Below are 25395 nucleotides of genomic sequence, written 5' to 3'. Positions count from 1 at the left end.
CATACAAAGAAGGATAGAAGGAAATACCTTTTAGAAGAACTATCTACTGTTGCTAGCGAAGTGCCCTCAACTCTAGTTCCGAGTTCACGAGCACAAACCAAAAGATAAGATCAAACAAGTTAGAATCTCAACCGATGAATAGCAACCAAAATAGATTGCCTCTAATAACTCAACACACGATCAAGGATAAAGAGAAAGAGATAAAGTTAATTGAATAGAAGCAAGCGGTGGAAAATCGATCCTCTACGGTAGGGGTCGAATTTCTCTCTCCTCGGGATTAAGTTGGCTTGGTTTAAATATGCAAGGGGAAGGAGTATTTATAACCTCTTGTATCTAAACCCTAGTTAGATAGAATTAGGTTTTAATTAAGAGTTGTATGCGGAATGAAACTCTTATTTATTATTATCTATAATTATATCCAAATATTAATTATAAGATAATATTAACTTATTTAATATGATAATATTTAGAAGTAATATAATCACAATAAACCTTCTAATTAAATTATCCTATAATTAATTTAATCCACAATTACAATCTAATTCAAATTGTCAAAATTAAATTAATCCCACATGTGTCTAATACATATGTATTCCCCCCCTATATTTGGGCCTTAGTGGACTTAGTTGGGCTTCCATCAATTAATTAATATCCATTCCTCTTTTTGGTTCCAAGTCTTATGTGTGACCCATTAGGTTCTTATTACTACTAGCCGTATACAACCATTAAATTAATTTCCCAAAATTACATTTAATCTTTGTATAACGGAATGAGTGTGAGGACTGTGATAGGCAAAACTGTAAACATTCCCCTAGAGTTATAAGAAGATAGTTGATTCCGTCGTTGACCTTTCCATATTAGTTACAGTATAATTGGATCTTTTATCAACTACATCCTTGAACTGAATCTTATGACTATGGATAATGTCAAGTCACATATAGCAAGACGTTCGTTTTACTTGTACATGCCGAGTTAACTCCAAATAGATAGGTTAAATGAAATCTCTATTTCAAGTCTTAAGCTATCACCTTGCAAGGATTTAGAGTCAAGTCTTCCACAAGCGATCCTTGGACGTATCTCCCATTTATCAGGAGTGACAAATGCTCAATCCAATGTTAACTATCTTGCTATTACTTCCTGATACCCAATGCCTGCCCACACACACCCCAGAATCATCTCTGTTATGGATCGTGTTTGAACAAAGTCAAAGCATCACATTTCATAATCCAGAATCACTAATTGACATTCCTTTGAGTCTGAGGATTACTTATACCTATTAATACCAATGTGATGAATAGGTGACAAGGATAAATCCATCCATCCTGTTATCTCAAGCCGGGTCCCCGATCCTAATGAACTCTTTCACTAGATCCATGTAACTGGCCAGATATCTGCATATCCGAAACTTGTGAGATCAGCTCTGTCTTGACAGAAAAAATTGTTACATGCAAGTCTCTACAGTATTATGTCAATCCCTATTCAAAACATATTACTTGACTTGGGGTGGTTTTAAGTTTATTAGTTTATTATAATGTTTTGTCTCACTTCATGCTTGTATGAACACTTTATAACCACTTTAAATAAACTTGGGGATTTCCTTTTATTAGACTTATTTAGTTCTTAAAAGTAATTGTCTTTATACAGTTTGAAAACCATATCTTATTAAAACAAATGACATAAAGAACAATTCATTTACAGCTGGTTTATATCCTAGAACAATTGACTATAGGACACTAAACCCCAACATACTCCCATTTGTACTAAATCCAATTGTTTTTACAACTTATCCCAGTAGACCATGCTCTTTTGAACATCCATTAGAAATACACTCACGCTCTTGCCGATACTTCCGTCTGAAATGCCAAATCATTTCAGCTAATTCTAAGCGAAATGAGTCACAATGGATATTTCTCTTTTGAAGGCATAAATATGAGTAGGGAAATCTATGATGGCTTAAATAAAAGCATTGAGCGTCTAAGGAACTATAATGAATAGCTAAATGCCAGAGCTGTTTCTGGATACACCAACAAACCTTCTTCCTCAGTTGACAAAAAAGGGGAGAAAGAATAAGAGAAGAACACACACCAAGAAGCCTCCCTTCTAACCAAACCTAGGAACCCAAATCCTCTTAGACTTAACATTAAAAAGTAGGTCCTATGTCTGTGTAATAGGAAGGCTGATAGGTTGTTTAGCTTTATATTTTTTGTTTGCTTCTATTGTACACCTTCCTTACTTAATATAATGTTTTGTTCAAATTACATGCTTCCAATTCTGAACTATTATTACTTACTCGTGTCCAATGTTTTATTCTTTCTGAAATGTCTTACATTAACGTTGACATGCTCTAATAAATTAACTAAGGACTTTTAAAAAACATTTAAACACTAACTTACATCAAACTCTGATAATAACTTTCATATCTGATGTATGTTTGCCTTTGATAGTAATTCACTTTTTTAAACTCTGAACTAATTTTTGCTATTGAACGTTTTAACCCTTTTGAGTGTTTTTAAGTTAGCAAAATTCAGTAGCGCAACCCTTATGGGGGAGTATCTAGAAGCAAGAGTAAGTTCATCAATTCTGGGGGAGTAAGTGAAATCTATTCCTTCTCTGAAATTTTTGTCACCTTCAAAAAGGGGGAGATTGTTGAAACACAATTTTCGTGAGTTTTTTATTATGACAAAAATAACTACTAAGGAAATTAGATCCCCAAAATATTTAATATTCAGAATTGAATTAAGTTGTTTTATGCTAATGTGTTTGTTAAGTGTTGATTTAAATTAAAGCGTAAATTCAAAGATAACTTAAAAGGCCTTGAGAGCATTAAAGACCTAAAGCTTAAGTCTGGCCCAGACCCCAGAAGATAGATCCGGAACCAAAAGCCCATTGATAGACAAGTCAACTCAAGCATTTCAAAAGAAGCAAAATGACAGAAGACAGAAGACCCTATCATATAAATGTCTCCATCCATCACCCATTTAAGGAAAAACTCGGACTAGAAGTGTGCAACACCAAAAGTCAGAAGACAATCATTGACACGCTGCTCACTGATTGATGGAAGACTAACTTTGACAATGACAACTTTCCTCTTATGGATAAAATGGCATAGTGGTTAGAAGCACATCAAAAGATAGAAGACAAAAGAGAATTTTCCTTCCAACATTTAGTTTGAATTTCAAATGGTCTTCTCCAAAGTGCTCCACTGTAAATACCAAGCCAAGAGTTCATTTTCACATAAGAGAATCTTCACGCGAAAAAAGAGATAAAATTTTCAAGTGAAAAACTAGCGCAATATTGAAATACACATCCATTTTCATATTGGTGTAAATCTAATAAAGAGAGAGTACTTCAACTGTTATATCAGAACCAATTTTCTATTATAAATCAGAAGCTCTGTTATTTATTTCGGTTATAAGCGGATAACTGGAGAGATATATAGCCCAATGTGAGTGTAAAGAAATGTACTTTACAGATGCTCTATCTATTGTATAAAAGTTTGTGTTATACACGTTAAAAAGTGCTTTACTGGATTAAAACTCAAAAGAAGATATTTCGAGGACTGGATGTAGGCGAGAGGCCGAACCAGAAGAAAGTTGTCGAGTAACATATTTCTTAACTCCGCCTTTATTACCTCTGATTATATTGCTTGCTCTAACTTATTTATCTCACACATAAGCTCTGAGGACTGTGCGCCAATTAATCTATTAATGTTGAAATGAGTCAAAAGCTCTACTAAACGAGTTCTCCTCTGAGCGCATTCATCAGAAGAGGAATCAAGCTCAATAGGCTTATTAACTCAGTAAACTGAACTTGTCTCTGACTCTGAAGCTTGCCTCTGTGCTAGAGCCATTGAACGTTAAATGAGAAATTTATAAAAGGTTAAAATTAACCAATAGTTCCATTCACCCCTTTAGAACTAATCTAACCTCACAAGGGACTAATACTCTTTTCTTCTCCTTCATTCTCTTATAGGGGTTCGAAAATTATTTTGAACCAAATTATGATGGTTAAACGAAACTCCATCCCCTTTAGTTTTTCCAATGATATGGGCTGGAAATACCCCTCTTTATCATATTATGATACATGATGCAAAAAGAATGGACACTCAAATAGAAAAGAGACACTTGTATTGAAATCCATGACTATAGTAAAGAATATTGGCTTAATGCTTCTCCAGCCCCCTTAACTTGTCCAAATTGGTCATTTTACCCCTCCAACTCATCGAATGTCCTATTTACCCCTTTAACTCTATAAAAATGGTATTTCTCACCCCCTTCTTAACTTGTCCAAATTTGTCATTTTACCCCTTCTTAACTCATCGAATATCCTATTTACCCCCTTAACTCCATAAAAGTGTTATTTCTCACCACTTATGATCCTATTTACCCTCTTAATTCTATAAAAAATGGTATTTCTTATCCCTTTATAGTAGTAAAAAAAGTTGAAAGAGAAAGAACGAATAAAAAATACAAATAACAAGAAAATTAATATAAACAAGTTAAATACATTATATGTAGGGATAATGTACCAAAATAGGCCTATGAATTTTCGGGAAGTATCAATTTAGGTTCCACTTACAAAATAGCATAAATATAGGTTTAACGTTTAAAAAAAGTTATCAATTTAGGCTTCGATAACGGATTGTAAGGGGTGAAAAATACCAATTTTATGGAGTTAAGGGGGGTAAATAGAACATTCTATGAGTTGGGGGGATAAATGGACAAGTTGAGGGGTGAGAAATACCACTTTTATAGAGTTAAGAGGGTAAATAGGACATTCGATGAGTTGATGGGGTAAAATGACTAATTTGGACAAGTTAAGGAGGCTGGGGAAGCATTAGGCCAAAGAATATTTCTTCAAAGTTATGATAAAAGAAAACCTTTTCAATAGACATGAATCGCTAAATGAGCGTCCCTCGTTTATGTGAGTCTAAACTTTGAAAAAATAAATAAAAAGATAGTGAAAACAAAAATATTTATTCATTCTTTTCTTTTGAAAATGTTTAGTTAAAGTTGGAAAAGGAAAAGAGGAGTTATAATTCATTTTTTATTATTATTATTTTTAAATCTATGCAGAAAAGGCAAGGAATATAATAGATAACAACTCTCCTAATTGGTGGAGTATTATAAAAAGCAAGAACAGAAGAGAGGGATACCAATTTGTTTAGAGCAAAAGCATACCATGGATACAATATTGGTTATGGTTATTGGTTTGCTGCCCATTATCTCAACTGTTATTATTTTTGCAAGTAATTCTTCAAAAACAAAAAACAATATTAATCTACCGAATGGAAATATGGGTTGGCCTATTATTGGTCAAACTCTTTCGTTTCTGAAGGCTCATAGATCAACCTCCATGGCCAACTTCTTGGAAGATCAGTGCTCTAGGTATGATAAAGTATTCAAGTGCCATCTATTTGGTTCAGCTACTATTGTTTCTTGTGATTATGAGTTGAACCTGTTTATCCTTCAAAATGAAGAAAAGGTATTCCCAGCCAGTTACCCAAAAGCCATGGAAGGCATTCTTGGAACCTCATCCTTACTCATAACCTCCGGTGAGCTTCAGAGGAAGCTAAGCCGTATAGTTGTCAGCTTCAGTGCAATGTCTAAATCCAATCCAAGCTTCCTTCACTCTCTCTAAAACATTGCTCTTTCAATGATGGACTCATGGAAAAATTACAAGGAAATTGCATTTCATAAACAAGTTAAAAAGGTATGTACATATATATATATATATATATATATATATATATATATATATATATTGTCATTCTATTAAAATATAATTTGAATTTAATTATTATAAGTTGAATAATTTAAAACAGTTCGCACTTGATCTGATGCTGAAAACGCTTTTGAGCATTGAGCCTGAAGAGCCATTAGCGTTGAAGATATTACAAGATTTTCTAACATACATGAAATGATTTGTGTCTTTGCCAGTAGAATTCCCTCGATCTCACTATTCAAAAGCAGTCAAGGTATGCATATATGTAGTTTGATTATAATATGTAGGGATAAAAGGTATTAAATAATACAAAACAAACAACATGCAAGAGCAAGACTTTCAATCATAGTTGGAGAGATAATAAAAGGAAGAGAAGAAGAGAAAAGGAGAAAAGGAGATTTCTTAGAAGTGATATTATCAAAAGGAGGAGTAAGTGATGAAGAGAAAGTAAGCATTGTGTTAGACATATTGCTTACTGGTTATGAGACATCATCCACTCTCATTTCTTTGATTGTCTACTTTCTTGGACATTCACCTCTTGCTTTTCAATCATTCAAGAAAGAACATCAATCCATAAGAAAAAGCAAAGCCCAACAACACAAATATTTGGACTTCCAGGATTATCAAAAGATGGAGTTCACCCAAAATGTAAGTAATTATATTACTTTGATTTCATTTCATTTCATATCATATATTAAACTTATTACAAATCCTTGAAAGTTAAATATAGGTTATAAATGAAGCAATGAGATGTGGGAATATCGTGAAGTTTGTCCATTGTAAAGCTACTCAAGATGTCAAATACAAAGGTAATTATATAGATGTCAGATGATATGGTTATCGGGGGTGATATGGTATGGGCCTAATAAGTGCATTGCATTGCAGAGTATGTGATTCCTTCATGATGGAAAGTTCTGCCGATTTTGGCAGCTGCACATTTTGATACATCCCTTCATCAAAACCCTTTCGACTTTGATCCCTGGAGATGGACTGTAAGTTAATCATTTCCACTCCCTACTTACTGGAGTATTATGTATAAATTTATGGGAAAAGGTACCAAAATAGGCTTAAGGTTTTTGGGGAAGTACGAATTCAGGCTCAACGTTCAAAATAGCACCAATATAGGCTTAACGTTTACAACATAATATCAATTTAGGCTTAACGTTTACAATATAGCATCAATTTAGGCTTCACGTACAAAATAGCACCAATATAGGCTTAACATTTACAAAATAATACAAATTTAAGCTTAACGTTTACAAAATATATCAAATTTAAGCTAAACGTCACAATTAAATTAACCATATTATATTCTTTTCCTATTAACTTTATACGTTATTTTTTTATTTAGTTCTATTAAATTAACCATATTATATTCTTTTTCATATTATATCATGAACCTGTGCTGAATGACCTTGATAAAATTAACCGTGGGGGGAGTCTGAGGAGGGAAAAAAATTCACCTAGTTCCTTGGGATGAAGTCTGTCAACCTAAAGTTAAAGGGGCTCTGGGGATTAGGAAAGCTAGAGAGAACAATAAGGTGTTATTGACGAAACTTTTGTGGAGGTGTTGGCAGCTTCCTTCAGCTCTTTGGGTTCAGCTGTTATGTGGAAAGTATAGAAAAGATAGGATCTTTGGGGGTCCTAAGGAGAGAGTTAGTAACTGCTCTGGGATCGGATGGGATGTGGGCAATGGAAAGTCCATTAGCTTTTGGAATGATATTTGGGTTGGTGAGAAACCTTTATTAGAGGTTTGTGATTCCATTCCACCTATAAATATTCGTAATTGGAGGATTGCGGAGGTTTGAGTCTTTTCTCAATCTGGAATCACTCCTGAAAATTAGAGGGATCAAAGTGAGTAGTGAGGAGGGGGATAAAGATGGGCACAGTTGGTCTTTGACTAACAATGGGGCTTACTCCTACAAATCCGCATTTGAAGCCTTTAATCAAAGCTTGGAGACTCCAAACCCAGAGCTGTGGAAAATTATTTGGGACCTGAAAGTTCCTTACCGTATTAGGAGCTTCTTGTGGCTGGGGTGAAGAATAGGCTGCTTACTAATACGGATAGGAGAATGAGGCATTTGGTGGATTCAGGAGATTGTAGTAGTTGCATTGGGTTTGAAGAAACCATTTGCCATGCTCTTAGAGACTGTGCTAAGAGCAAAGAGGTGTGGAGAAAAGTTATCCCTTGTTGCCTGCTTTCTTATCCCATTCGGATCTCGACTGGTTTGTGGATGGTATTAGTGGGAACCATTTTTGCAGTAGTTTGTCACCAGATATGGAAGTGGAGAAATGAAGAGATTTTTAGAGGAGGATCTGTTGTCACTCCCAATCGATTTAATTTTTTCTCCAGAAAGATTTGGACTATTGTGGAGAGCTTCAAAGAGGACACTGTAGCTGGGTCTATTCAGAGGAGGGAGGTTCATCTCTTTGGCTGGAGTAGGTCTAGTGAAGATTTGGTGAAATTGAATACTTACGGCTCATGCCTAAGAGATGGTAAGATTTCTACTGGTGGGGTGTTAAGAAATGCAGGAGGCGGCTGGATGTATGGGTTTACTCAAAATTTAGGTAAAGGGTCTTCCTTTTCGGTGGAGCTCTGGGGGATTTATTCTGGTCTCAGATTAGCTATTAATCTGGGTTTAAAAAAGCTGATCGTTGAATCTGACAATATAGAACCTATCAGAATGATCTCTGATTTGAATTCTACTTGTCTAAGTAGCAAGAACTTAATCAAAGGGATAAGAAGGTTTTGTTCTTCTTTCGAGTCCATCAATTTCTGTAGAGCAAAACAGGGTGGTGGACCGTCTTGCAGAAGAAGGCCACATCAGGAGTCTGGGAGTTTCTACCTTCTCTTTTCCTCCTAACTTCCTTTCTTCTCTTCTGATGGATGATATGGTTGGGGTCGGGTTTCCTAGACTGATCCCAGACTAAGTCTTTGTTTTTATGCTGTTTTGTTTTTCCTTTCCTATCCTACCAAAAAAAAAAACAACCTTATATTTGTTCTCTACCAAAAAAAACCTTATATTTATTTTTCATTAACCATTCCACGACTCTTAAATTCCATGGCTCATGTAATATATGCAACCTAAAAGTAATTGAATATCCACAATATTTTCAAACACTAGTTAAAATAATATTGATATATGTCAGTCTTCGAAATATTGTGGATATTCAATTACTTTTAGTTTGCACATATTACATGAGCAATGAAATTCAGTAGTCATGGAATGGTTAATGAAAAACAAATATAAGATCTTATTTGGGCAAGAATACTAATTAATTGTATTATAATAAATAAGAATATAAAACTAAATAAAAAGATAACATATAAAGTTAATATGGAAAAGAATATAATATGGTTAATTTAATTATGATGTTTAGCTTAAATTGTATGTATTTTGTAAACGTTAAGCTTAAATTCGTATTATTTTGTAAACGTTAAGCCTATATTGGTGCTATTTTGTACGTGAGGCCTAAATTGATATTGTATTGTAAACGTTAAGCCTAAATTGATATTATGTTGTAAACGTTAAGCCTATATTGGTGTTATTTTGAACGTTGAGCATAAATTAGTACTTCCCCAAAAACCTAAGACCTATTTTGATACCTTATCTTTAAATTTATTTGATTAAATTAAATTAAATTGACAGAATAGCAAAAAGGTGATAATGTCATTTGGTGGAGGACCACGACTGTGTCCGGGGGCCGAGCTAGCTAAAGTTGAAACTGCATTTTTTCTTCATCATCTTGTCCTTAATTATAGGTAATGTTTTATTAGCAATTAACATTATATATGTCTCTCTAAGTCACATCAATTGCTGCAATCACACTCTTGGCTATTAGATTTTTAATTTTTTTTAAATTACAGGTGGAAAATAAAACCAGATGATTTTTCAATGGCTTATCCATACGTGTAATTCCAGCGAGGCTTACTGCTGGAAATTGAAGCGGAACATCTTCTCTAAAAGACGAGTTCGAGTTCATGAACAAGAAAATGAAGACACATTAATTCTCATTTTATTTTACAGTATGAAATATATCATTTCTATATCCTTTTAATGAATTAAAAAAACTATGTTTGTTATCTTTTGTTTTAATTGATAATATTCTGGTTTAGGGGTGGCGTTTTTCATTAAGAATGTAAACCTATCCTCTATTTCACCTCTTTCATATTAAAAATAAATAAATAGCAATATTATAATATGTGTGGTAAATAATTTCATAGTCCATGAAACGGATTCATCCTGCCACTGGTTTTCTCAAATGTTGGAATAACTTTTCTCATCTTCAGAGCACCTCTAACACAACTATTAAACCTTTGTTTTTGGCCAACCTACCTAAAAGTATAAACATAAATAACACCTCAATATAATCCTTTACTATTTTTATATTTTGTAGCATTCATTTATCATAAAACATTACATATTTACTCCATTAATATTTTGAACACTAGTTAAAATAATATTGATACATGTCGGTGTTCGAAATTTTGTGGATATTCAATTACTTTTAGTTTGCATATATTACACGAGCAATGAAATTTAGTAGTCATGGAATGGTTGATGAAAAACGAATATAAGATTTTAATGGACAATAATACTAATTAATTGTATTATAATAAATAAGAATATAGAACTAAATAAAAAGATAACATATAAAGTTAATAGGGAAAGAATATAATATGATTAATTTAATTCTGACGTTTAGCTTAAATTGTATATATTTTGTAAAACCTTAAGTTTAAATTCGTATTATTTTGTAAACGTTAAGCCTATATTGGTGCTATTTTGTACGTGAGGCCTAAATTGATGCTATATTGTAAACGTTAAGCCTAAATTGATATTATGTTGTAAACGTTAAGCTTATATTGGCTCTATTTTGAACGTTGAGCCTAAATTGGTAATTTTCAAAAACCTTAGGCCTATTTTGGTACCTTATCCCTAAATAAAAAGACAGTGAAAACAAAAATATTTGTTTATTCCTTTCTTTTGAGAATATTTAGTTAAAGTTGGAAAAGGAAAAGAGGAGTTATAATTCATTTTTTATTATTATTTTTAAATCTAGGCAGAAAAGGCAATGAATATAATAGATAACAACTCTCCTAATTGGTGGAGTAATATAAAACGCAAGAACAGAAGAGAGGGATACCAATTTGTTCAGAGCAAAAGCATACCATGGATACAATATTGGTTATGGTTATTGGTTTGCTGCCCATTGTCTCGGCTGTTATTGTTTTTGCAAGTAATTCTTCAAAAACAAAAAACAATATTAATCTACCGAATGGAAATATGGGTTGGCCTATTATTGGTCAAACTCTTTCATTTCTAAAGGCTCATAGATCAACCTCCATGGCCAACTTCTTGGAAGATCAGTGCTCTAGGTATGGTAAAGTATTCAAGTGCCATCTATTTGGTTCAGCTACTATTGTTTCTTGTGATTATGAGTTGAACCTGTTTATCCTTCAAAATAAAGAAAAGTTATTTCCAGCCAGTTACCCAAAAGCCATGGAAGGCATTCTTGGAACCTCATCCTTACTCATGACCTTCGGTGAGCTTTACAGGAAGCTAAGAGATATAGTTGTCAGCTTCAGTGCAATGTCTAAATCCAATCCAAGCTTCCTTCACTCTCTCCAAAACATTGCTCTTTCAATGATGGACTCATGGAAAGATTACAAGGAAATTGCATTTCGTAAACAAGTTAAAAAGGTATGTATATATATATATATATATATATATATATATATTTATATATATATATTGTCATTCTATTAAAATATAATTTGAATTTAATTATTATGAGTTGAATAATTTTAAACAGTTCGCACTTGATCTGATGCTGAAAACACTTTTGAGCATTGAGCCTGAAGAGCCATTAGCGTTGAAGATATTACAAGATTTTCTAACATACATGAAAGGATTTGTGTCTTTGCCAGTAGAATTCTTTAATATGTAGGGATAAAAGGTATTAAATAATACAAAACAAACAACAGGCAAGAGCAAGACTTTCAAGCACAGTTGGAGAGATAATAAAAGGAAGAGAAGAAGAGAAAAGAAGAAAAGGAGATTTCTTAGAAGTGATATTATCAAAAGGAGGAGTAAGTGATGAAGAGAAAGTAAGCACTGTGTTAGACATATTGCTTGCTGGTTATGAGACATCATCCACTCTCATTTCTTTGATTGTCTACTTTCTTGGACATTCACCTCTTGCTTTTCAATCATTCAAGAAAGAACATCAATCCATAAGAAAAAGCAAAGCCCAACAAGACAAATATTTGGACTTCAAGGATTATCAAAAGATGGAGTTCACCCAAAATGTAAGTAATTATATTACTTTGATTTCATTTCATTTCATATCATATATTAAACTTATTACAAATCCTTGAAATTTAAATATAGGTTTGATAACATCGAGATATTATCCACGGGACTGAAAGGGATATTAACCAAAATGACCGCGTATTCGGACGACCGAGAAAGCTATGGCGTATCGAGCAAGCCATCAAAGTGGCGGATCACATAGATTCCTCCATACGCTATCCGTAGTCAAACCTACGGGAGACTCGCCATCATGCCTCGATCCGCCCGTCGAACGGTTGAGCCGATCCTCAATAAAGGCAACTAATAACCCATTAATGAGCTAACGGTCATACTTGAATAAGATCAGTAACCGCCATTAATGAGGCATTAATGGAGACTTTCTAGTTACCAATGGTTACGACTATACGACTATAAATAGCTTGCATCCCAAGCTATTGAGGTACATATTCACGCTCTCTTAAACCCTACTTTGTCATTACAGTTTATTCCTATTTACTATATACTGACTTTGGCATCGGAGCTTCCCCCCGCCGATCCAAACGGCGCCCCCCGCAAGGAAGGAATCCGATCAAGAGTTCTTCACCAGTTATCAATTGGTGCGGTGATCGTGGAAGTTCTAATCCAAAAATGACTTAGTTCACAACCCAAATATGGCAAGTGGGGGGTCTAATCCCTCAACCGGTACTACAATACCATCCGTACCACCATCAATTAATCCCTCTATAAACGCTGGTCGCGTTGATCCCGATGCACCAATCGTTCATGACGAAAGGGACATGTCACCAAGATCCTTCTGGGAGATTTGCGCACGTGTCGTAGGGATGGAACATAGACCCATTATGGAGGGCCAAATGAGAGCCTATCTAGAGAACCAGGATGTAGGTGGACCCACGATAGGGACTATTCCCTCACTAAATCGTCGTCGCCCGCCAAGACCGACCGTATCATAATGGCAAAACGCCTATATTAGACCCGGTGCTTACCGTGATTCGTCATTTTTGCTCTCTCAACCTGTGGATTCAACAATCGTTAATCTGGAGCTCGCTAGTGATATACCAATAAACCGAAGGTTATTTTCTGATATACCAGAGGGAAGTTGTAGGAATGATCAAGCTCCCTTGAGGAACACAACAAACCCAGGAATTACAATTGGCGGACCTCGAGCTCCTCTAGTACAAACTGGAACGCTGGCGGATCAAAATAACACAGTGACGGATCAACTAGAAGGCGGACGTGATGGTCACAGACACAAGAGACCAACCAGGTCACATAGGAAATGACGATCCAAATCCCGTTCTCACCATAGACGTCGAACTAGATCCTCCCGGCGTGGAAGATCGCCCACACCTCCCGAGCGAAGGGAGGACGAACGCCGAGATGGATCACCTCACCAGGTCATGCAACACCCGCCACCAAATCGAGGAGATGGTGGACGGTCTCCACCAAGGGGGCATGGCGGCGGAGGAAGAAGGTCACCATCAGAGCCTTCATCAGAATCTAGCTCCTCTTCCTCATAACGAAGCAGGTCACATAGTAGGAGACGCCCAAGAAGGAATTAAGGTTCTATGGCGGATCAGATCAGAGATACGCAGACAGAACAAGGAGAATGCTAGGCACAATCCGTTCGCCAACCGAGAATCACCCTTCACTGCGTGGATTAAAGCCGAGGAAACTGATAGGCAGTTTAAGATCCTGAACATACCAGCCTACTCCGGTGAGGATAATCCTGAAGCTCATGCAAGGAAGTATCGCATGTTGCTTGGACTTAACCGTGCAAGTGAAGCAGTGTTGTGCCGGATGTTTATCACCACGCTAAAAGGTCCAACGTATGACTGGTTCCAGTTTCTCCCCCGGGATTGATAGATAGCTAGGATCAGTTGAGTAGGGAATTTTGCACAAAGTTTGCAGGATGCATCCCGCCAGTGATTAAATCGCGAAAGCTCTTCGAGCTAAAGCAAAAAGAAAATGAGTCTCTTCGGGAGTATATCGACAACTTCAATAAATTGTGCATCTGCGTGGTGGATGTGGATCTCTCCATGGCAGTTGAAGCAGTGGTAAAAAATACAACTTGTAAGAGCTTGCAGGTGGATCTAATCAGAAACAAACCAAAAACTATGGCGGAGTTGATGGAAAGATGTAAGGATTTCATAGAAGTTGATGATATCCGAAGAGAGTCGGTGTCTCCACCTAAAAGAGGGAAAGGCGAATCCCGAAGGCGGGATAAGGAAAAAGAAAAGCTCCCTGACTCATCCTCCCGAAATAGGCGAAGAGGCTCTAGGAACAAATCAGCATATACGCCATTGTTTGCGCTGTTAAACGCCTCCAAAAGTGAAGTGCTAATGTGGATAGAGAACAGCCAACACAAACGGAGCATTTCATACCCCGAACCAAAAGGGGGAGAGTACACCAATACGAGGAGAAACCCTAAGAATTATTGCAAGTATCACAGGAGGAACGGCCACAAAACAGATGCATGCTGGGAGCTGGCTAGGGAAATTGAAAGGCTTATTGAGAGAGGAAAACTGGACAGGTTCGTCCACAATGACAAGAAAGGAGATGGCGATAAACCAAGAGATGAGCCGAAGAAGAAGGCTAGGGGGGTCATTAATGTCATCGCGGCGGACCAGGGTACCAGCCTATGGTAAAGAAGGCGAAAACTATCGCTCTAGATAGAGCATCACTCAATCGCCCCTTTGCAGATGTTGGTCCAGCGATCCCCCCATATGCAGACGCTCTCGTCATCACCATGACGGTGGAAGGATGGGAAATGAAGAGAGTAATGATAGATACTGGCAGTTCATACAATGTCATCACTAGGGGAGCATTCGCCAAGCTCAAGGTTGATCCTATTCAAGTAGAAACCACCATCGTAGATATCCTGGGAGTAACAGGTCACACAATCCAGACAAAGGGACAAGTGACGATGGAATGTGAATTAGCAGATGAAGATCAGGTGTGGATGGGAGATCTGGAGTTCTCCATCATGGACGGTCAGTTGGCATACAATATCATCTTGGGGCGGCCTTTTATCTCAGAGGTGGCGGCTCTCATATTGATACGCCATTTGACAATGTACATCCCTACTGCCAAGGGAGGTGTGATGATCAAGGGGAACCAGAAGGTTGCTCAGGAGATATATTCGGCATCCTTATCGATTCGCCCGCAGTCTAAGAATGATGAAGAGGATGAGCTTGTTCCGACGGCCCTAGGAGATACAGAAATGTTCCTCATGGTGGATGGTAAGCAGGTGCGGATCGCCAGAGGACTAAAAGAAGAGGTTAAGAAGGATGTTACAAAGGTTCTTCTCGAATCAGAAGATGTGTTTGCATGGAAAGATGAGATCCTCACAGGGGTCAGTCCAGATGTGATCACTCATAAACTCAATATTGCCAAGGATGCGGTCCCGGTAGCTCAAAAGCGAAGGAATCATGGTCCAGAGAGACAGAAAGTGATCGAGGAGGAGATATCTAAATTGAGGAAGGTAGACGCCATTGAAGAAGTTATTTATACGCAATGGCTGGCGAATGTGGTCCTAGTTAAGAAGGCAGGCGGATCATACCGCATGTGTATTGATTTCACGGATCTTAATAAGGCTTGTCCCAAAGACAACTACCCTCTGCCTTGCATTGATACCCTAGTTGATGGAACTGCATAGCACGCAATGTATTCCTTCACAGATGTGAAGTCGAGCTATCACCAGATCCCTATGGAACCGTCGGACAGGATCAAGACTTCCTTCGTAACTCACCAGGCGACCTATTACTTTAAGGTCATGCCCTTCGGGCTCAAAAACACTGGAGCAACTTACATGCGGATGATGAACAAGATATTCGAAGGAAGAAAAGGTGACAACTTCTCAATTTATGTGGATGACATGATCATTAAGAGCACCACCATGGAGAGGCATGTAGATGAAATAAGAGAGGTCTTAGGAGTCTTTCGCCATCACAACATTAAGCTGAATCCTGAGAAGTGTACTTTTGGAGCAACTTATGGAAAATTCCTGGGATACATGATCAGCCAGGAAGGAGTAGGTCCTAACCCAGATAAAATCAAAGCAGTACTGGACATGAAGGCGCCGCAAAACGTCAGAGAAGTGCAACGTCTTAATGGACGTATCATAGCACTTGGCAGGTTCATTTCGTGCTCTGCTCGTAGATCAAAAAACAGAAAGCATTCGAGTGGAATGAGGATTGCGAGCAAGCCTTCGAAGGGATCAAACACTTCCTCTTGGAAACACCTCTAATGAGTAGACCTTTGGAAGGTGAGAATCTTTACATGTATGTTTCTGTCACTGATAAAGCAGTTTGTACTATCATGATAAGGGAAGAAGATGGCCAACAATATCCAATCTATTATGTGAGCAAAGTCTTGAAAGATGCCGAAACTCGGTATTCAAGATTGGATAAAATGGCACTAGCTATGGTCACCACCTCGATCCTCCTTAGACCCTATTTCCAGGCTCATACAGTCATCGTCCGCACCAACATACCTATGAGAAAGGTATTACAAAAGCTAGAAACTTCAGGGAGGTTGATGGAGTGGGCAATCCACCTGGGCAAGTTTGATGTTCGTTATGAAGGCAGATCCACCTTGAAGAGCCAAGTCTTGGAAGACTTTGTAAACAAATTCACCGAAGAGGGCGTGAACCTTCCCAAACCAAAAGTGGAGGAATGGACGATGTACACGGACGATGCTTCTTCAGCGGAAGGTGCAGGAATAGGCCTAGTAATCAAGGGACCTCACTACATCAAGTTACATTATGCTGCGAAGTTAGAGTTCTCTGCAACAAATAATGCCGCAGAATATGAAGCCTTGATATTGGGGCTACGCCTGCTGAAGGAGATTACGCCAGAGCGAGTTATGATCTATAGCGACTCTAAACTAATGGTCAACCAGGTGATCAAAAACTTTGATGTGAAAGATGAAACTCTGGTCAAATATATAGAGGAGGTCAAAAAGCTATTAAACTACCTTGAGATCAAAGAAACCAAATGGGAGCTAGTCCATGTGCTTCGAGGATCAAACACAAAAGCGGACCACCTGGCTAAACTGGCTTTTAGCAAGGTCAGTGGGCGGACCTACAATGCCCATTCGAGGTAAAAACTAGACCGACATTTGCCCCAGAAATTGTAGCTCTTCTTACATCCGCTATTGGAGATTGGAGATCGCCGATCCAGCAGTATCTTGCAGACGGAACTTTGCCTCAAGACAAAGAAGAAGCCATGCGGATGGTAAGCAAGGCAGCATACTTCTCCATAATAAATGATAGCCTGTACAGAAAATCTTTTGGACAGCCTTGGTTGAAGTGTGTTACGACAGAAGAGGGACAAGAGATCCTCAAAGAGTTACATGAAGGTGCTTGCGGAGCCCATGAAGCATCTGCTTCCATTCTGAAAAATCTAGGTTGGCGAGATTTTATTGGCCCACAGCGGAACTTGATGCTCAGAAGCTAGTAGAGTCCTATCATAATTTCCAGGTTCATGCAAATGAATCTCACACGGCTAAGCACCTACAAAAACCCATCATCGAGGGACGACCTTTCGCCATTTGGGGTATTGACATTGTCTGTCCTTTTCCTCCTACTAAGAGACAAAGGAAATACGTGGTGGTAGCTGTTGATCACTTTACGAAGTGGGTAGAGGCCGAAGCTGTCTCCTCCATAAACGCATAGCGAATGGTCGATTTTGTAAAGGATAATATCGTCGGAGTCTCTCGCACAATTATCACTGACAATGGGACACAATTCAATTGTGGGGAGTTTAGAGCATTTTGTGAAAGTCAAGGCATTCAGAACAAGTTCGCCTCAGTTTACTACCCCCAATCCAACGGGATGACTGAAGTCACAAATCGAACAATCGTCAAAGGCATAAAAAAGAGATTGGGGGAGCATAACAAAAAGTGGGCGGATCAGCTGATGAATGTCCTATGGGCTCGGACAGCAACAGGTGAATCACCGTTCGCCCTCTCCTATGGCGTAGAAGCTGTGATCCCCATAGAGATTCAGGTCCCTAGCGACAGAATTTTATTCTATTGCGAAGATAAGAATGATCAAAGGTTGAGGGAAAGTCTCGATCAACTGGAAGCAAAAAGGGAAAAAGCGTATGCACGAATGGTCGCCTACAAACAGCGGATTACAGCCTATCATGACAGACACGTCAAGCTCGTGGATCTGAACCCGAGAGACCTAGTGCTCCGAAAGGCGGACAAAATTCAATCCACGGAAGGCAAAGGAAAGTTGGGAATCACCTGGACGGGGCCATACAAGATACTCACCAAAATTGGACCCGCCACCTTCAAGATCCAAGATATGGAGGGGAACACACTACCACAGACGTGGAATATTCAGAACCTCCGCAAGTATTTCGCCAGAGAGTAAAATGTAACCAAGGTCTTGAGTACTCTTTTTCCTTTAGTAAGGTTTAATCCCATGTGGTTTTTTTATTAAAGGTTTTAATGAGGCTCACACATAAGACCAATTTGCTGTAATAAGGCGAATCGCCATTCAATAAAGAGAAATTTTCATCTTGTAAATTCTTTCTTAAGTAATTTCTTGCAGCAATATAAATATTCCAGATTCAAAAAAAGGGGGAGGCAACAAAAGCATTCCCATGGTAGAACAATGTCGTCATGGCATGACTACCTTCTCCTCAAAGATAGGAGAACAATAATCTCCGCGGTGGATCAATTTACCTCAAAGATAGGAAATAATTGATCACTGTCAAAGGCAGGGTGAAAACATTTCTCAGACGTGAGATCTTTACATCCTCAAATATTCTTCCCAAAGAAGAGTGACAAGACCTAGTGGCGGATCGATTCACCTCAAAGATAGGAAGCAAATCGATCGCCTAAGGCAGCTTAACTTCCTCAAAAGGAATAAAAAGCTTCAAATCCTTCAAAAAAGGCTCACATTTCAAGGTACGGCTGGCCACCTACCTTCAACTAGCAAAATAAAGTCCTAAATATAAGAAATTTACTTGCTAAACGATATAAAGCATATAAGGTTGAAATTAAAGGCCAAAAGGCTTGCAAAAATTGTACTTAGTTACAACAAAATTAAATGTTCACAACATTATCCTCTTGGGATCCTTTCTCAAGAGACACATCCTCCAAAGGGACCTCCTTCTCCATATCAAGGATCCCCCACTAGTACAGAAATGCTCACTGGTGTCGCACTTCTTGTGTCGCGCTTGAAGATAAAGCGACACAACAGAGTAACTAGTGTCGCGCATTCTGTAAACGTGACACAACTAAGTAGTCTGTGTCATCACTTGTGTCATGCTTTAAGAGCGCGCGTCACAAATGAGTTACTTCTTGTATCGCATGTTTTATAGTGCGACACATGAGCAAACTTGTGACGCGCCATTACCAAAACAACACAAAAAGTGTGTTATTTTTGTGACGCACTTATGTAAAAGCGACACAAGAAGTCTGTTATCTTTGTGTCGCTCCTTTTTAGAAGTGCGACACAACTAATATAAACTACTATTTGAATATAATTATTTTTTCGTTATACATTTCTTAAAATACTAAAAAAAATTAAAAAAAAAAGGATGAAAATCAAATTCTTTGTTTTCACTCTCTCTCTCTTCATTCTACGGTTGTCTCCTCTCTTTTGGCCCGCCGACCTCTCTTCCATCTTTATTTCCTTTCCCTTTCCAGTGAAGACCTAATTTTTCCTTCAACCGATGTTATGCTTCCCTCTGCTAATGGTGACTGTTGCCCGTCTTGGTTTGAGGACTCCTTATCTTCACTTCCTTCCGAGAATCCCTCTGGTAAAGATAAAAAGGGTAAAATTTCAGCTTTCACGAGAGGGAGCTCGCCTCTGTTCCTGATTGGATCCATACAAAATCTCTTTGTCTCGACTTGCTCAGAGAGAGAGAGTGCCAATTTGGGATTTTGAAGTTTTGAGAAAGTTTAGAGCTGCTGATTTTGGATTCTCGCTAATTCTTTGGGGATTCCTTTCCTTTCGCTATCTAATTGCATCTATTACTTTGGTTTTTCTATTGTTCTTCCCATTAATTAAGGTAGTGTGTTTATTATTTATTGCTTTTTCTAATTTTATCTTTATTTCTAGATTTGGATTAGATTGTAAATTGTAAATGGGTTTGTTCCTATCTTTACGTAAAGAGATGTTATTTGGGTTTCTAATGTTAAGATTACTGCACAAGAAGTACTTTCTTCTGGTAGTCTCACCAAGAGGTGAGCAGTTTTTCTCCGCCAAATAACTCGAGCTTTTATTTTCCCAAATGGTTTTTAATTTGTCCTTTGATTTTGATTTCCAGAATGATGATGTTGGATGAAGAGCAGATTTCGTTTCGTTCAGCCAACATATTTGATGGTGTTGAAGATTATGCACATCAAATTGCTGAAATGATTGGACTTAGGAATGAATCTAGCTTCATACAAGCTGGAGTAAGTGGTTTCTTACAATCTCTTTCTATGTAGGCCGTGTAATTCGTACACCCACTAGCTTAGCCAGCTCGTTTTAGTCCCTATGCTTTCTTAATTTGTGTTGATGGCAATGTTAGAATCTTGTTCTTGACACATAAATTCCATCAAATGATAAGGAAAACCTAAAACTTTTTGAGTAAAATATCAGTGAATGTTTCGTATTTTTCACTTTCTCTGAAATATGTACTTGGACAACATCTTACATATTCATTACCGAAACTCTAATTGGAAATTCTTCGTCTGTAATGGGATCAGGATATAATTCTTTCAATGTTGTCGAGTTGTGCACATCTTTACTTATCTAGGATTGGCAAATTATCTACAAGGAGGTCATGATTATTTGGATGCAGATTCCAGTATAATATGCTACATTGTTTTATGATATCACCAAAAGGGTACTGAGATAAATTCTCTGTGTCCTGCCAAGGTATATCCTATAAAAAATGAAGTTAGGAGGGCCGGTAACCGGCTCCTGCACTTTGATGATGATTACGTTAGCAAAAGGTTTAAATGGAGAAAATTGAGAATAAGCTTGTTTTCATGTTTCTTCTTCTTCATGTCCTTGATTTTTCTAATTTTGGGTTTGGTTTTGCTGGATTTCTCTTGAACTCTGGGTCAGGTTGCTTATAGGACTGTTTGTGTTGCTTCAACTGAGGGGTTATCTTTAGATTTCGAGGTCGCCATCCAACTGAGGGGTTATCTTTACATATTCAAAAATTGGATTTGGGGTTTTCGTATGATTAGTCCCTGATTATGGGGTTTTTGTATGATTAGTCCCTGATTATGGGTTTTTAATTTCTTGATGCACAAAGGGCTAATTGAAATGGAAGAGATCATTGACCCATTTCGTTTCTCATTTTTTGTCTGATTGATGAAATGATGAAGTGTTAGGTTGGCGTTTTCTCACTCTATTTCTGCTTCCTCTTTTTTATGATTATTGTCTATGTGGTTTTAGTATTAGATATTTGAGTTGTTACCGTTATTTCAATTTTGAGTTAGTGGGAGATGATTTCTGGATTCTTAATGTACGGTGGTTTACTCGGTTAAGTCATTTGTTGATGATTAGGGGTATCAATTCGGGTTATGGTGTTATGTTATCTATATGTTTCATAAGGTTATATATGATATAAATGCAAGGAAAATGATAATTGTGTTAATCATGCCAGGTCAGTCGGATTGCTGGTGTAAAGTGGTGTTTTGATTTGTGTATTTCACCTAATGGCTTGTTTTCAATCCTGCTTTCTGCTCTAGGAACTGAGTTTGCTGTTTTTGGCAATAAGAAGGTGGACTGTTATACATCATGGCTCCTAAACCATTAGACTACGAATCGTTGAATGAAAATGTGAAGAAGGTTCAGTATGCTGTTAGAGGGGAGTTGTATCTTCGAGCTTCTGAGCTTCAGAAGGAAGGGAAAAAGGTATATCTAATTCATTTGATCTTGTTGGCTTTTCTTTATGACTATCTTTTTGAGGCCTCTGTCTTGCACCTTATTTAAACTGTTTAAAAATGGTCCTGCCGTTGTTCATAAGCTTACTTAAGTTTTTGAACTATGATACACTTTAACACGCTTATTACGCTTTTTCATCTTTTCGTTAAGCCAAAACTTTGCATATAGTGATAGTTTGCAATTTGCATATAATGACTTGATGGCTTGATTATGCAAAATATATAATTTGATCATACAAGTAGTTCTTATCAAGTATTTTGTGTTATAGTTGTGCTTTTCGCTGGTGTTCTTACTAAAATACAACACCAGTACATCGAACATGTAGCTCGATAAACGTTTAGCAGTCAGTCTAAGGAAATTAATCACAATTACGTATAAATGGTAATGATTCTTTTTAGCCAAGATTATGATTTCACTTTAGTGCTATATAATTTTACTTCATATATCATTTGGTTCCTCATAAAGACATGAGAAGGCATTGTTTGAAGTTTACTTCTTTCAAAAAAATTGATTATTTCATGGTAAAAAATTTCATCGTATTGACATTCTTAGATTATAGATTATCTTTACAAATGTTGGCAATCCTCATGCTCTAGGATAGAAGCCACTAACTTTTCCCCGTCAGGTATAGTGGCCGTATCTTTCTTTGCTTCACTTCGTATTTTGTTATTGTATATTTCGTTTCACTTGAACTAAGGAATGTTCTATAATTGTAGGTGATTGCTCTCTGCCAAGCTCCATTTCTGCTTGATGATCCTAATGTAGGACTGATGTTTCCTGCAGATGCAATTGCAAAAGCTAAACATTATCTTTCATTGACTTCTGGTGGTCTAGGTATCGTATTTTCTAGCATTTTGCTTACTCAATTATAGGAAATGTAAGATGGTCCGGATTAACTCTATCAATGATTATAGTGCATCATGTGCATATGGAGATGGACCTTTCTTAAACAAACCAGTTAACCATTGAGAAAATTGAACAAATTTTGATTTTGGATAATGAAATTTTGGATTTTGCTTTAGTGAGCCGCATCCTATCTTTATCTTAATGATCTTGCACTTCTAGTCTTAATTATCTCTTTATCGAATTCATGAAGCAATTCTATTTTCTAGCTTATATTACATAGAATTCAACTATTTAAATGTTAATTTCACCTTTGACCCAAAACGATATAATTTTGTCATAATGGCTTGTTTTGACTCCAACTTCTCTATTTGATGTCTTGAGAAAAATTATATAAGAGAAGATCATAATGGGGGGTTTTATGTTACAAAAAAAATAATTAGGAAAATAGGTATACTTATTTGCTGTTATCATTTCAATCTATTTCTTGTAATTAAACTTTTTATTTTATTTGGTTATATGATCTAATGATTTTGTTTTCTTTAAAATTGCAGACATATTAACTATGGAGGACGATGATATCATTAAGCGGGAGAGCTCACAACCTGTTGAGACAAATTCAAAAAAGAGGAAGAGAGCATGAGGTCGTTCAAAAGGTATAAAACCGGGTGTTGTGAAGGCACTGGAGTGGGATGACTACCGCCACCCAATTGGAAAATTTGAAAAAACAAAGTGTAGAATCTAGTAGTTTTGATTATGTGGTACTTGTAGTTTTATGTGTATGTTCTATAATATCATGTAGAATCCAGTAAATTTTGATTATAAAATTTTATGTTAGATGCTGGAAAATTTTATAATTTTTTTTTTAAAAAATATCAATATTTTGCATCGCGCGTGTGGAAGGAGCGATACAAAGTGTACCAGATTAATCGGGAAGCTTGTGTCGCGCACCCTGGGAGCGCGTCACAAAAATTATCATATGTTGTGTCGCGCACTTTAGAAGCGCGTCACAAGAGTTATCGCTTTATTGTATCGCGCGCGTGACAAGTGCGACACAACAGATGAGTAGCTTGTGTCGCTCTCAAGAGCGATGCAAAGTTCTTGTGTCGCACCCCTGTTGTGTCGCACAAAAGTGCGACACAACTACCTGAAAAAGTGCGACACAAGTAAGCATTTCTGTACTAGTGCCCGCTTGAGGAGCCGCGTCATTGATCTCTGCAGCATCCGCCTTATCCCCTGCTTCCTTAGATGTCTCATCAAGGTCATCCGCTTCAAGGTTGACGATGGGCTTGACATCCTCATCTGATCCTTTTAGCTCTTTTCGGACCTGGTCACGGATGAAGTCACGGGTATTTGGCACTCTGTCATATCTAAGGGCATCCTCAACCTCGGGGATCACGTACTCCGGATCCACAAAGTCAATCTCAGGGTAGGCGACTCTAACGTAAGCCATGATCTTCTCACCATAGTAGTACGCCCGACTACCCGCCATAAGTTCTGTGTTCATCAACACCGCTTTGTGATCCTCAGCATCCTTCTCCATCTTCTCTTTCAGCTGGCGGATCTCGTCATCCTTCTTCTGATTAAGTGCAATGGCAGCAGCTGCATTGGCATTGGCCACTGCTACCTCATTCTCCAGCCTCTGGATAGTAGCCTTATCCGCGACTCCCTGGAGAAGATTCGCCTCCATTGCACGCATATGAGCATATGCCTGACAAGATAAAAAAGACTGTTTAAGAAACAAAGTCTCCTTCACGGAGATCACTCTTTCATCCAAAAATGTAAAACAAAAAGAGAAAAGCTTACTGAAGGAGATCCCTTTTCCCCATCTTGGCATGATCAGACCCACAAAACTTAGTCTGGTTCTCATGAACCTCTCCAAGCTGTCCAATGGCTTCATCCAAGTCATTCACGACCGCCTCGTTAGGGACCCCTTGGCACCATACTTGGAGAGCCAGTATTTCCCCAAGTCAGGTTTGATCACCTACCCAAGCAAAAGATCAGGATCTATAAAACCCAAGGAACAAGAAAAGTAAGGCGATCGTACCTGCTCCTGGTTGGAACTCAACTAGTCCATCCTAGGCTTCCCAGCCTTCGAGGCATTCGCCAGCAACTTCTCTCCACTCGCAGCGGCTGATCTCGTCTTCTTACTAGGGGGATTCGCGGCACCCTCCAGAGGGCGTTTCTCATCCCTCTTACTGGGATTCGCCACCTGCGCATTCTTTTAGGCCTCCAGCTCCTTCTGTTTTTTACGCTTCTCTACAAGGGCGTGACTGGCTTCAGACAAATCCCTGACAAGGGAACAAAAAAATAATCAAGGTTCAAGGAAGGAACAAAGTTACCTTCATCAAGTTGCGTAAACTTCATGTAAGTAATCACATCCCCCACACGACGGACGAGGGGAATGTCATTCATCATGAACTCTAGAGCATCGGCGTACGTCCAAGCATCTGTTTTGATGCTCTTCATGAGATCCGCCACTTTTTCATCGCTATCAGTCCGTATACGCAAGTCCCCGACCATATGTTGAGGTTTAGCGTTCTAATTTAACGGGAATCCAAGAGATTCACCCTTTTCCATTTTGACAAAGAAAAATTTTTCTTCCCAGAG

General features: G+C 37.8%; 2 protein-coding genes and 1 pseudogene across 3 annotated transcripts in view; all 3 read left to right on the top strand.

Annotated features, from left to right (window-relative positions):
- The first annotated feature begins 5181 nt into the window (after window positions 1–5181).
- LOC136233676 (cytochrome P450 724B1-like) lies at window positions 5182–9689 on the top strand (annotated as a pseudogene).
- A 1209-nt stretch (window positions 9690–10898) lies between these two features.
- The window catches only part of LOC136233675 (cytochrome P450 724B1-like), a 29969-nt gene continuing 15472 nt past the window's right edge, over window positions 10899–25395 (top strand). Inside the window, exons 1-3 of the mRNA XM_066023390.1 lie at window positions 10899–11429; window positions 11542–11668; window positions 11700–12037. Of these exons, the coding sequence (XP_065879462.1) occupies window positions 10899–11429; window positions 11542–11668; window positions 11700–12037 (996 nt within the window). The remainder of the gene's footprint in view (window positions 11430–11541; window positions 11669–11699; window positions 12038–25395) is intronic.
- LOC136233242 (glutamate--glyoxylate aminotransferase 1-like) lies at window positions 19601–23628 on the top strand. Of its 2 annotated transcripts, none has more exons than XM_066022860.1 (5): window positions 19601–20068; window positions 20327–20456; window positions 21747–21912; window positions 22659–22776; window positions 23340–23628. In XM_066022860.1, the coding sequence occupies exons 3-5, from the start codon at window positions 21796–21798 to the stop codon at window positions 23426–23428; spliced, it is 324 nt and encodes a 107-aa protein (XP_065878932.1). In that variant the 5' UTR covers window positions 19601–20068; window positions 20327–20456; window positions 21747–21795; the 3' UTR covers window positions 23429–23628. The 2 variants fall into 2 exon arrangements, with proteins under 2 accessions (XP_065878932.1, XP_065878933.1); XM_066022861.1 differs by having other exon boundaries at window positions 19601–20243.

This window comes from Euphorbia lathyris, chromosome 6 (genome assembly GCF_963576675.1).
Source record: "Euphorbia lathyris chromosome 6, ddEupLath1.1, whole genome shotgun sequence".
Taxonomy (NCBI): Eukaryota; Viridiplantae; Streptophyta; class Magnoliopsida; order Malpighiales; family Euphorbiaceae; genus Euphorbia; species Euphorbia lathyris.
This window is presented reverse-complemented; position numbering and strand designations above follow the sequence as displayed.

Excerpts from the sequence above, each read along its gene's own strand:
- LOC136233242 (XM_066022860.1), top strand. The coding sequence starts at position 21,796 with ATGGCTCCTAAACCATTAGACTACGAATCGTTGAATGAAAATGTGAAG. Across the intron at positions 21,913-22,658 it reads TTCAGAAGGAAGGGAAAAAG|GTGATTGCTCTCTGCCAAGC; the intron begins GTATATCTAATT and ends CTATAATTGTAG. Across the intron at positions 22,777-23,339 it reads ATTGACTTCTGGTGGTCTAG|ACATATTAACTATGGAGGAC; the intron begins GTATCGTATTTT and ends TTAAAATTGCAG.